General features: G+C 39.0%; 1 protein-coding gene across 1 annotated transcript; it reads left to right on the top strand.

Moving 5' to 3' along the window:
* The first annotated feature begins 104 nt into the window (after positions 1-104).
* On the top strand, positions 105-12017 carry LOC140562875 (CD209 antigen-like protein 2). Its single transcript, XM_072688742.1, has 6 exons — positions 105-245; positions 2380-2430; positions 5163-5225; positions 8747-8904; positions 10996-11111; positions 11277-12017. Exons 1-6 carry the CDS (start codon positions 143-145, stop codon positions 11410-11412), a joined length of 627 nt encoding a protein of 208 aa, XP_072544843.1. The 5' UTR covers positions 105-142; the 3' UTR covers positions 11413-12017.
* Positions 12018-13917: the final 1900 nt, after the last annotated feature.

A 13917-nucleotide genomic window follows, 5' to 3' on the forward strand; every position in this document is an offset into this window, starting at 1 on the left:
CCAGAGGCTTTATTAAACATTTAAAGTTATATTCTGCTTCTTAGACATGCTTCATTATCAGCTGTTCAAAATATTTTTTACATCACTTCTCAAACTCACACCAATTCTCAGAATTCACAACTTATAACTTACATTTGTTGCTATGATTAAACCTAAAGCTCATATCCAGAACTTTGGGGAAAAGCATGACTGCCTCCTGCCTGAGCACAATGATGATTTGAAGAATTACTCCTGGATCCTCTCCGGTAAGTTTCTCTTTAGATTGTTAATCACAAATATTGTAAAGACAATTGCAGTACAGTAAACTCAAATGACGAATCTTATTGAGAAAGGGAATCTGCTAATAATCTAAAATGAGATTATGTTCTGAAATTACAGAAACATTCCTGGGATACTTTAATGAGACTGCAGAGATCAGAGATTGAAAGTCGATCAATAGCAGCAAAAGTATGTCTTTACCATGGAGCTTCTAGGACTGATATTCAATATTCAATATAATACACATAATACGTGATAAATTCTGCATCACTTATAAAAATAAAAAAAAACTCCTCATGACGTTTAAATCTCAGCAACATCAGTGAAATGCCTGAAAAATGTTGCAAAAACAATCTGCTAGCTGGTTGTGTATTCTTTAAAGAGTGTATGACCTCCACAATTATAATGTCTGCTTGCCATTAAATCACAAAGTTTAAGGTAGAGCACTTGGTTTAATTCACGTCACTTGACATCAGCTTGGACTCTGTTCACTCTCTTAATGGACTCATGTGTACATAACTCTTCTACATTCGCCTTTAGCTAGAGAAGCGTTTCCCAACTCTGGTCCTTGCACACTGCTCTGCACATTACAGCACTTCCCCTGCTTCCAACACAACTGGTCCAACTAATAAATACCATCACCAGACCCTAGGCCTTCTATGGGTCACGGCATTGCCTCAGCCTGCTGGCTGAAAGAGGGGACATGAAAGCAGTGTGAGAGGAGGCAGAGACACAGCTAGTGGGTACATGCTAGGCTAATGGCTAACTCCAGCGTAGTGTGATCATAGTTGTGTTGATATGGCTGTTTAAAGGAGGAAACACTCTACAATGTGCAGGGCAGTATGGCTCTAGGACCAGGTTTGGGAAACACTGAGATAAAGCAGCAGTAACGGCAGTCCAGGAGAGCTGGTGTCCAGGGAAGGAGCCAGACATTTTAAACATCCAGGGCTTAGCCCAACTGTCCATAACCTTATATCCCCTGACTTCCCCTGAGTCTTCTGTGTGATAAAGTACACCCTCAAGAACACACACTTTATATGTTTATACACACACATACACTCACCAGCCACTAGATGTTATTAATTACACATGATCAGTTTTTCAGCTCCACTGATTATATAGGACACTTTATGCAATATGCAGAGAAACTGAAGGACTACAAAGTTCTCCTAGATGATAAGCAGAGCAGATGAGATGGACAAGGAGGTGTACCAGAGTTGTCTTACAAAAATACTTGACAAATGGTATATTTATACTAAAGCTCATTAATGGCAGGCATAACAATTCTGTTTTTAAATGATATATAAAGAAATGTATATATTTACACTAAAACTATATTTTCAATGTACTAGCAGGGTTTGAAGAGGTGCTACATCTTAGTGTAATGTCTATCCAAGTTAACAGGAACGTATAAACTAAATTATTTACATTTAGGCAACAAATGTTGTTTTAATATTACACAAAGTTAAATAAATGTTATTATCTTGTTTAGTTTAGTTTGCTTAAGTTAGTTTCGACACAGTAACTACAGCTATCTTTTGTAAAGTTTATTAGGATGTGGAATATATTCACCTCCACCTCCCTCACTGCTGACTCACCTGACACATCGTTTTTTGTAGATGAGGGCTGTGGTCCATTTCTTTAAAAGAATGTTCTGAATAGTTAGCTACCTTAGCTAGCTTCCTAACTTGAACCGACTCTGCTTCAGCTACCTGTAGCTACATCCAACCTTCTCACTGAGGTGACAGACTCTATGCCTGACCTCTAGATGGCAATAACTTCCCAAACGGTTTGGGGCAGTTATTTTGCCAGCCCAGTCAGAGACAGTGAGGAGTGTTTAAAGATGAAAAAGATGAAACAATCAAGCAGTTCTTAAAGGTGAGGCTTAACGTGTAATGAGTGATGTGTAGATTCATACTCGCATGAAGTAGAAAAAAATAAAGTCTGACAGTCTGAGAAATTCATTTTCTAATGTTCTAAATGTATTAGCTGAGTATTCTGATAGAATTCGTAGAGCTGTGGGCCTAGGTGTGATATCTTTTCATGGGGCCCAAAATGGCCCCTGGCAGAGCCTGTGAGACTAATCTTCATTTGAAGTAATGTGTTGATTTGACTTTTCAGAGAATAAAGACAATATGAAGCTTCAAGAAGAAGTGAATAAACTAATCAAAGGTGAGACACAACTTTACTTTTACTACATTAAACATGGAACACAAAAACAGACTAACTGAAGGTGTAATGAAATGTGTAATTTATCAAAAGAAAAACTGCATCAGACAGAGAAAAGCTATAAAACAATCTTACCCTGAACTACTCTCTGTCAGAAGTGAGCGAGAAGGGGGAAGTGAGCGTTTGCACAGGCAGCGTTTTAAATGTGCATCCCTAAAATATGACTTCACTCTTAGCAACTCAAATATGCTTCCTACTTTAGAGTGTTTTGTTCAATTTTGGAAACAGCATCAAGCATCTTTAAATCCTTTACACTGCAAGACTTATTACACACTAAGGTGTATTACTCAGTAACTACAGAGACTTCTGTACAAACTGGTGGAGCTGGTCTTTGGTAATAGTTTGTAATAACACTTTTGGCCCACCAGCCAAGGGGTTAATCAACAAGACAGAAACATGCAATGGCAGAAGTCGTATTGAAAATGCTGGAGAGATTTGTTTCATGTTACATTACTACTAGTGTTTATTTAATATCAATAGCAAAGTGCAGTTGGTAAATATAAGAGAAACTAAGAATTGCAGCTCTTTTAAATAATCCCCAACTAAGTGACTTTAGAATAACTTAAAATGATGTGTAGATGGAGTTGTACTGAACAATGGTGAGATCACTTTCTACCAAAGGCTCTATCTGCTAAATATAGACATGTCTGGTTAATGTAGACATGACCACATTTTCCTGTTCTTGTTCATTGGTGCAGATTGAGAGTACAACATCTGTTTAACCCCTTAAATGGTGGATGGGTGCTGTGGAGCTCAGTGTAATATCTTTTCATGAGGCCCAAAATCCCTGACAGTGCCTCTGAGTCTAATCTTCATTTGAAGTAACATGTTGATTTGACTTTTCAGAGAAAATTGACAGTAATAAGAAACTTCAAGAATCTAACATTCAATGGTGTGTTAAGGTAGGGTTGTAGCCTGCTATTCTAACAAGCTTAATCAGCTCCACCTCATAGCTCTATCCAAGTAAGTGTTCAATTTATGTCTAACTTAATGCTTAAATTTATGCTTAATTGATTATTAAACAAGCCAGTGGGATTTTCAATGTATCAATGTCACAATAAATAGCTTGTTGTTCTGCTCTGCATATTTCAAATAATTAACGTTCAATATTTTGAATAACGTTCAAAAACAAAATGTAAGCAGGATAGTGGTGGAAAGGTGTTTGCAAGATTATGCAAATTGGAATCCCCACATTCCCTTAACAATAACCAAACCCCTAGCGTCTGTTTACCACTGGCATTAACATTCTGTATCCAGACAGTATATGGACATACTTTAACTGGATTCTGCTTATCCTTGTCATTAAAATGCATCCCCAGCGTGACCAGATGAGATCCAATTTTACTTTCCTGCTCAGCATGTACATCATTTGCATTTTACCTACTGTAAACACTGGTTTCTCATCTATTCTGTCCTGCTTTGGGAGAGTAAATAGTTTAGAGTACTGGTGGTGGTCCTACAAAGTGGTGGAACCCATAGATGTATCTCTCATTCATGTAAGGGGTCTATCAAAAAATGCTTTATACCTTATTATATTTCAAACTCATCATGTTCAAAATAACACGGGACAGATGTCATCAGAACTGGAGATATTTGTTGACTGATTTGCATATTGTGATATGTAGTATTTCTGTAGTATTAAGCCACGTCATCCCAGCGCTGCAGAGACCTCTCTGACCACAGTCACAATGTTATTTGGACAGGTTGAGATACTATATAAAACTGAACATTTATTACTAGAAAACATGAGCTTCCTATTGGTAATACAAAAAAAAAAATGTATTGGGAGTGTAATTACTGTTTAATATGTATTAATGTTTATGTATGCACCTGGGCAGAACAATAATGCATAAACATTTATCAACACAGGTTATATTTTACGGGTTATATTATGACATTATGAGTTCTTTAAAAAACAATTTATAACTAAAAATTAATACAGTTATTATGATTTATAAGTACAAATAATGTCTGGGCTTGTGGTACAGTCACCTGGGTTTCACTGACATACTAAAATCTTTTTTTCTCAGTATCAATTGTTTAAGACATAACACTTACATTATTCCATGGGAATAAACATGGGTATAAACATTTCAGACATATTTCTATAAATTTAATAAAAGTAAGTTTTCATTAACTAACAATATAATTCTATAATTACAAAATAACCTCAATGAATCGATTACTATTTGTTATGTTTATATAAACTATATAGATATTTAGTTTATTAAAAAAAATCTGCATTAGTTTGTCAGACAGTTTGTTATTAGTCTACTCTTTACTTGCATTGAGATGTGGATTTGATTTTTCAGTGAAAGATGACTGTATAAAGCAGCTTGAAACAGAAAAGAATAACTTTAACACTTAATGTTTAATATTGTTGGTATATGAGGTAAATGAGTGTGTCTCACCTTGAAGAACTTGGGTAATCATTTAGCTGAATATCTTCTGCAACAGAAACACAGAATCTTACACTCTGTGGTGTGTTAATCTAGGTTATTAGCCTGCTGTGCTAACACCGGCATAACCAGCTCCACTCTACTCTTCATAGCACTGTTAAGCATTCAGAAGTCGGTGTTGAATGTACCTTTAACTTTGAATGTGTTAAATATGTCAGTTAGTCACATCGATTTCCAATTATAACAAGATGTTAATGTGACTTCCTAATTTTCCAGAGAAAGATGAAAGGATTAAGCAGCTCCAGACAAAGAATGATGAACTGTGCACTAATCTTAAAGGTGAGACGTAGTTCTGCTGAAGTATGTGAACCTTTGTACACTTGTATTTTTAAACCATAAACCACTTACATTTCTGCATAAATTTGACCCAATTATAAAAATGATGCAAACATTTTATATTTATTTATTAAGAATTAAAATGACCCAACAGAAAATGTCTTTGCCAGAAAAAGTATGCAAATCTTTGCTTTCAGTAACTGGTGTAACTAGGGTTGCCAAAGTTGCAAATGGAAATAATAAAACATGGCGGTGGAAGGATGGAGGTCTTTCATCTGAAAGATTGAAACTATTTAATGCAGATGCTTAGACACATTGACTGCAGAAAGTTGGCGACCTCTGTGCACAATCACTACAGAACTCCAAACTTCATCTTGCCTTCATATTAACTCAAGAACAGTGCGTAGAGAGCCTTCATGGCTGAGCAGTTGTATCCAAGCCTTACATCACCAAGCGCAATGCAAAGTGTCGGATGCAGTGGTGTAAAGCATGCTGCCACTGGACTCTAGAGCGGTGAAGATGTATTCTCTGAAATGACGAATCACGCTTCTCCATCTGGCAAGCCAGTTGATGAATCAGGTTTTAGTGGTTGCCGGGAGAAGGGTTCTTGTCTGACTGCATTGTGCCAAGTGTAAAGTTTGGTGGTGGGGGGATTTTACAGTGGGTTGTTTTTCAGGAGCTCGGCCACTTAATGCTTCACCTTACCAAGAGATTTTGGTCAATTTCATACTTCCAGCTTTGTGGGAACAGTTTGGGGACGGCCTCTTCCTGTTCCAACATGACTGCACGCCAGTTCAAAAAGCAAGGTCCATAAAGACATGGATCAGCAAGTTTGATGTAGAAGAACTTGCCTGGCCTGCATAGAGTCCTGAACCTCAATCTGATAGAGACCCTTTGGTGAATTAAGAGCAGAGACTGCGAGCCAGGCCTTCTCGTCCAACATCAGTGTCTTTCCCCACAAATGTGCTTCTGGAAGAATGGTAAAATTCCCATGAACCCACTCTTAAACCTTGTGGAAAGCCTTCCAGGAAGAGTTAAAGCTGAATTCGACACTTCTTCCCCAGCCCAGGTGCTCGATCAGTCTCTCGTCACTTCCAGACTTGACTACTGCAACTCTTTTCTTGCTGGTCTCCCTCTGCACACTATCAGGCCCCTGCAACTCATCCAGAATGCAGCGGCAAGGGTTGACTTCAAAGTTCCTAAATTCAGCCATGTCACTCTACTGCTGCGTTCTCTTCACTGGCTTCCTGTAGCTGCCCGCATCAGATTCAAACCCTGGCGCTGGCCTACAAAGCCAAGTCCAGGCTTTTGTCTGTTCTGGCACCAAAGTGGTAGAACAAACTTCCCCTGAGTGTCCGACCAGCAGAGTTGCTCTCAGACCCACCTCTTCCGAGAATACTTGGGTGTATGGTAGAGTACTATAACCACAGACCCAGATGTTCAGGGTTTTTACCATATCTGTTTTACCACCTGTGAATGCAACTTCCAGCCTTCATAAAGCAGATTACCCTTGGAGTGGAAATCAGCCCTCACATTCATGTAGTCTGGCACATGAGTCATGAGGGCTTTGCATGTGCTGCTTTAAAGAAGAGGTTTGCTTGCCAGCTTGTGAAGTAAAAGGAAGCGCGTGCCTCACTGACTGTTTATTTATGCTATCTTTGTAGTGCTGTCTGAATGCATGAGGGTGACGGGAGAGAGGGGGTTAAGTGTCTCAGGCTGCTAGAAGCTCAAAAAAACGTTTGTGGTCAGAGCATAGGTGTTGTGGCCAGATGCTGTTCACTGTGCTGCAGTTGAAAATCGTGCCACCAACCAGAGAGAGAAGCATTCTACCTTTCTTGAAAGCACCACCAGAGTAGTACCAGTTTCAACAACTAATGAATTTCTCCACCATTGCTAAGCACTCTTCTGATACTCTGACACAGTTGCTCCAGTGGTGGTGCAAGCATATGTATAACCCAGCACTGAATAGCTCTCATTCTTAACAGTTGGATCTTAACTTGGAGAGGTGGGATACCAGGATTTTTTTTCTCTGTCTGGATGTGAGATGGGGAGCCAAGAAAACAATTGTTTATAATAGGTTTACATTTTCAAGCCTGCAGCCCCTAGTGGGGCTAGTGCAGACTCCATGCACTTGATAAAGACACGCTGAGTTTGCAAGGGGCCGTGAGGAACTAGTGAGCCACTCCTCAGACATTTTCTTTAATTTGGGTAAATATCTATAAATGGCACAGACTTTGTGACATTAACCTTCTGAATCCGAGCACACACAAATCCAGAATGGAATGTAAGCCCCCATCTTTCTTGGGAACGAAGAAGTACTGGGAGTAGAAAACCATAAAGGCTCTCATTTGTTGGTACCACTCAAATTTCCCGCTTGTATAAAAGAGAAAATGTCTGTCTGTAGCACAAGCACAGGCCCCCTCCTACAGCCTGCGTGGTCAAGACTTTCCTAAATCCAGACAGCTGTTCGTTGAAACCATCAAAAAGACCCAGGAGTTTGTTTGCTCTACATGTTTGAGCAGACTCCTTGGAGGAATGCTGGAGCTTCAGCACTAGGTGTGTTTGGCTAGAAGCTAGCCTCTGAAGAAGGCACAGAGAAAAGACTTTACCCTCCTGATTGTGAGTTTTGCACTTCTGGCTCGTGGTCATTATAGCAGAACTGAACAGCTTTTACGGACCAACAGGAGCAGCAAGAAGTGTGAATCATGAAGACAGAGAATATGAGATATTCCCTTAGCCTGGCATATCAGCTCCACCAGTAGCTACAAAGGATTCCACCAGCAGTAGCTGGGAGAGACCCAGCACATCCATGCGATCAATGTCCAGTTTTGAAAAAACGGGGACCAGAATGTAAGAAGAAAGAAGAAAGGTTAGTGTTTCTGCTTTCAGTGCATGTGAGGAGCAAGAGGAGAGACTGCTTGGCATTGGTTGAATGAACAGGGAGCCTTTTGCCATCTAAAAAACCCAGAGTCTCATGTTGGGTCCTGTTGGCGACGGGCCAAACGACATGGAACCTTTTAGACACCCATCTAAAGGTCTCAGTGAGGTTGAAGATGTCTGGTGAGGCAGAGGTTAGAATCAGAGCCTCACTCTCACAGAAATAGTTATCTTAACCTTCCTGAAAAAGACGACATAATGAAACAGCTTGAAGAAAAGAGACGCAAACACATGATCCTAAATGTGTCTCACGTTTTAACTTGTATAAAAGTTCAACCTTTAACAGAAAAAAAATATATATAAAAAAAATTAAAAATAAACCAGCATTTGCACGCCATCAAGAATGTCACATACTTGCAAAAATATGACTTTTTAAGTACAAAAAAAATACATTATTTACTGCCAGGGAAGGAAATTACCATAATTATTTCATCAGGGGAACTTTTAAAGATTGATCTGTTATAATTTCTATGATGTTTTACAGTAGTTCTCTAAAGATCACATGCCCTGTAGTATGTGATTGTATTTACCTGATTTTACCTGAACATCATAACCACTAAGAAGTGTCTTCCATTACACAATTGCAGCTCGGAATTTGGATGAAGTCTGTTGTGCTAAAAGCTGGACGTACTTCAGAGGGAAGTGCTACTACGTTTCTACTGATTGGAAGACCTGGACTGCTAGTAGACATGCTTGTCGGGCTAAAGGAGGAGACCTATTGATTATCGAAAGTGAAGAAGAGAAGGTATGATGATCATACATAATGCCAGTGACTCCATAACACTGACTAATTAAAATACCACCAGAGAAAGCAGTGATGTGAAATCCTTGTTGTTTTAATCAGTTAAGTGTTTTATGGTTCTAAGAGTTAACAAACTGGCTCCCCAAGCCTTTGATGAGTAATTAAATGTGACTCATTTGCAGGTTAACCCTTGCCTGTGTGTGTGTGGTAAAGAGTGTACACAACCCTGCTCTAGAGAACTGCTGTGTTGCACAGTCAGCGTGTTCATGAACTGATTAGTTGAGAAATGCTCATTTATGAGAGTACAGTGTAAGTTAATGTAGTTACAACTGTCATTGAACCATGAAAGATAGCACATTTACAGCTACTACTACTACTACTACTACTAATAAATCTACTAAACAACTACCACTGCTACTACTGAAACTACTACTGTTGCTACTGCTATCGCTTCTACTACTACACAACTTTTATATGCTATTACTATTACTGTTGCTACTAATGCTACTCCAAAACTAGTAATATTGCCAGTTCTTTAATACCACTGCTTCTTTTGATACTGCTACCACTTTTACTATTAATGTACAATGTCTACTGCTACAACTACTAATGTACTATTACTGCTAACAGTACAACTACTAAACTACTGCTACTAATACTACCACAAAACTACTTATATTATTGCTCCTTCTATACTACTGCTACCACTTTTACTACTGCTCCACCACTTCTACTACTACTACTACTACTACTACTACTACTACTACTACGTTTACTGCTGCTAGCAATACTAACATGCTAACTGGTTACTTCTATACTAATATCGCTGCTATTGCTACTACTATCACTTCTACTGCTACAATACAACAGTTAAAATCAGTCTCACTTTTCACAGTTCTGTTGTTCAGTAACCCAGTCTCTTTGTATACACTCACACAAGAGATGCCAGTTTATAAAGAATGAAACATTTATTGAATAAAAAGGTAGTAATGAAAGAGATCATTTCAGATTCACAGCATCAAAGACAGATAACTTGAACACTCGTCCCACAGAATATTATTCTTGAGATTGTGGATAGGATATTATTAAGGCGAGACCACTACTGCTGTTTGCTAGAACAAAACTGGTCCAACTGATAGCTGTTAAATGAATGATGTCAGTGTATCAGATCTCTCTCACACACTGAAGTCTGAGTTTCTTGTAGTCAGTAGGTTAATTTGAATAGGGTGTTCAGCCATTTCTGAAGATCTCATTGTGGAATGAGGTCCACTCTCAGACTGTACATTAGCTGCTCTTCTCCTATTTTGACTGACCTCCTTCAAGCTTGTAAGGGAGTAGTGTAGGAGCTCAGCAGTGTAGTGTAATTTCTCCATAAAGGATTTCTGTGTGTGTGTGTGTGTGTGTGTGTGTGTGTGTGTGTGTGTGTGTGTGTGTGTGTGTGTATTTGTGGTTGTACCCCATGTTGTATTGTAAAGTTTTTATGTCCTACTTCTGTCAGGTCACTTCTACTCTGACAGGTCAGATCTACCTCTTCACATATAACCAGCTCCACTGAGATACTATATATGAAAATATAACCCTGATTATTTTATAAAACATGCTCTTTTTCTGAGAGTAAAGAACTGAAGACGTCAGATGTTTATCTGTAAATGTGTATCCAAGTTGTTTCACACCAAAAATGCTTCATGTACAAGAAGTATATCAGTTCAGCAAAATCTCACTGATCTCATGATTCACCATTAATTATAATCCTCAAAGTGTGCACTGAAAGAGGTAGGGATGGGGATTAACACTGTTTATTTCAGTACCATTTTATATAGATGTGCACTGTTCAGTATCTAGTGAACTGCTCTGCTCTAAGTGCTGTAAGAACAGGTAAACTACAAACACACCAGTGACTCAGTGCTTTCCATAGAAGAGGTGTTTGTGAGTTAAACCAGACATCTGGCCCCAACCCAAAAACACAAACAACCTGAAGCGTTTTATGAATGTGATCCAGGGTCCTCTGTTACTTAGCATAATTATCATAATTTCAGCTGATTCTGTTAATTTCTATACTGGCGTAAATATAGGAGTAGCATATTTCTGTTACAGGACTTCATAAAAACGTTGGGTACTTACAACGAGTACTACTGGATTGGTCTGACTAAAGCTGTGAAGGAAGGAGACTGGCGCTGGTTGGACGGAACAAAACTCAGTAAGACACAAATGTAGGTTTCAGACAGCACTGAAAACACACCACTGATCTGCTCTTAGAGTTTAGTCTGAACGTTAATATAAAGTTCTAGAAATCTCACTCCAGTGTTTTAATGTGTTTCTGAGAACGGATCACTGTGTGAAGAGTAATCCATTATTTCTGTTCTCTTGTTCTTCAGACACCAGTATGATGACTGGAGTGGGAACTGTGGTCTGATGCAATTAACCACTGACACTTATTATTTATTCGATGCATTATGTAATGGATATTATAGAAATTTCAAACATGTCTGTGAAGCAAAAGCTCCAATTTAAGGGGACAAAATTGAATGACTAATATGACAGCAAGGTAGAGGGTCAAGGGTTTTCCTTTCATTATTTATATTTGTTAAAATGATCAGAGTAGCCCTTAACATTTTGATGCTCTCGTGCAAAAACCTTGTGTCTCCATTTTTGTTTTTTCACTTTTTCACTAACAACGTGAATCTGGTTGTTCTTTACATTGTGTTAAAATTTCATCATGACTGGACCAATAGAAAAGCTTCAAAATGACTTGGAATAAAAGCTTTTTACACTGATGTCCATTTAAAAGCTAAGGGTTTTTTGACAGCATCGATTTATATAAACATCCCTGTATTGTAGCAATTTACATGATCATCCAGCAGAGACAGCTTTTAAAAAGATCAAGTTATTTGAAGGTCTTACTCTCAATCATTTCATTTCATTTTAATGTGTAAGAGGTTGTCATGCTTTGATATTGATGGCTTTATATTGTTGTAAACCAAACAGCAAGTCATGTTCAGTCATCCTCTATAAGTGTGAAAATGCTTGTTTGGTTGTTTGTCTGACATTTGTTGACTTAAAATAACTGAAAGACTGAAATTATCTTTATTGTACTAATAAAATGTTCAGAAATAAAGGGAGCATTGTGTACAGTCTGGCTTTTTCCTCTCTGTTTTGCATTCTCAGTATCCTTCCTAGTTTCCATGACATTATTTTATGGATTTTGTGGTTTAAGTCTAGTGATTCTCTGTAAAGGCAGGAGTGTGTTAGGTAGAGTTGCTTTGAGGAGTCATTAGTACATCTTGAAAAGTGATTGGAAGTTCTGGTTTTGTGGAACGAGGTCCATCTCATCTGCTCTTCTCTGACCTTGGCTCACCTACAGGGTAAGTGCTATGACTCCATGCTCCCTAGCACTCTCACTAAATCAACAATCACACTGTCTAGGGTCCTGCCTGAGTAGTTAGAGCATATGGCTGAACCTCACTGTTCCTCTGTGAAGCAATTACCATGAGAGTATAGCTTAAGCTAGTGCATGGTGGTTACCAAGGCTAGTGGAAGAAACCCACATGAGGACACCTGAAGAGAATGGCCTGGCCTGAGGGCGGTATAAAGAAAATTCAGATTCAGAAAAGTGGGACAAATAACACGAGCACTCACCTCTGCTCCGGTCTGCATAAATAAAAAGCAAGGATAGACGGGTGGTGAGGAGTGACGCCCTTCACTGCTGCCAAAGGTGGAGGCAGGCTGCATAGACAGTGTCAGGACAGGCAGAGGTCAGGAACCAGCCAGGCAACTTCCAGGATTGGTAAAGAAGCAGTGCCTTCACCAAGAGCATATCAAACTGAGGTGCTTTAAGTGAGTCCTAATCAGTTCAAGCATGAACAGCACCTGTGTGCTGGAGATGAGCCCCAGGTGAAGGGCTTAGGCCTTGCACATTTGCCTGTGCCTGAGCTCCCCACTGAGGCCAGCAGAGGGAGACATTACAACCAGCACCTCCATGTGGTCCAGTTTCTCAAAGTTCTCAGCGCTGTTATCTGTTGAAGTCTGCGGCTTGCGCAGCACACTGTAGATTGTGGCTGTGTACTATAAACCCTGCTAATACCTCCCTGTACTAAAAATTTCCTGCGTACTATAAACCCTCTAATCCCGCCCTGTACTAAAATACCATGTGTACTATAAACCCTCTAATCCCTCTCTGTACTAAAATACATTGTGTACTATAAACCCTCTAATCCCTCTCTGTACTAAAATGCCAATTGTGTACTATAAACCCTCTAATCCCTCTCTGTACTAAAATGCCAATTGTGTACTATAAACCCTCTAATCCCTCTCTGTACTAAAATGCCAATTGTGTACTATAAACCCTCTAATCCCTCCCTGTACTAAAATACCATGTGTACTATAAACCCTCTAATCCCTCCCTGTACTAAAATACCATGTGTACTTAAAACCCTCTAATCCCTCCCTGTACTAAAATACCATGTGTACTATAAACCCTCTAATCCCTCTCTGTACTAAAATACATTGTGTACTATAGACCCTCTAATCCCTCTCTGTACCAAAATACATTGTGTACTATAAACCCTCTAATCCCTCTCTGTACTAAAATACCATGTGTACTATAAACCCTCTAATCCCTCCCTGTACTAAAATACCATGTGTACTATAAACCCTCTAATCCTTCCCTGTACTAAAATACCATGTGTACTATAAACCCTCTAATCCCTCCCTGTACTAAAATAAATATTGTGATGTGAGTGAACAGAGAGCCAATACAGGGAGTAAACACCAACACACTGGGCCATTGATGATCTGGTTAAACAGTTATAACTGCATGAGAAGGGGGTTACTTTACTTCCAACTCAAATGTTAGCAATAAGGGATTTGTTGAGGGATAATCGGTTGGTGTTTACACATTTGCACATGCACATGTTTGTATTTGTGTATTTTTGTATTTATTGTACTTATGGTCTTTGTAGTTATTGTCTGTGCAGCCGGTCTCATGTTTTGTCTATTGACCTTACACTACTGTATTTC

This window comes from Salminus brasiliensis, chromosome 9, assembly GCF_030463535.1.
Source record: "Salminus brasiliensis chromosome 9, fSalBra1.hap2, whole genome shotgun sequence".
NCBI lineage: Eukaryota > Metazoa > Chordata > Actinopteri > Characiformes > Bryconidae > Salminus > Salminus brasiliensis.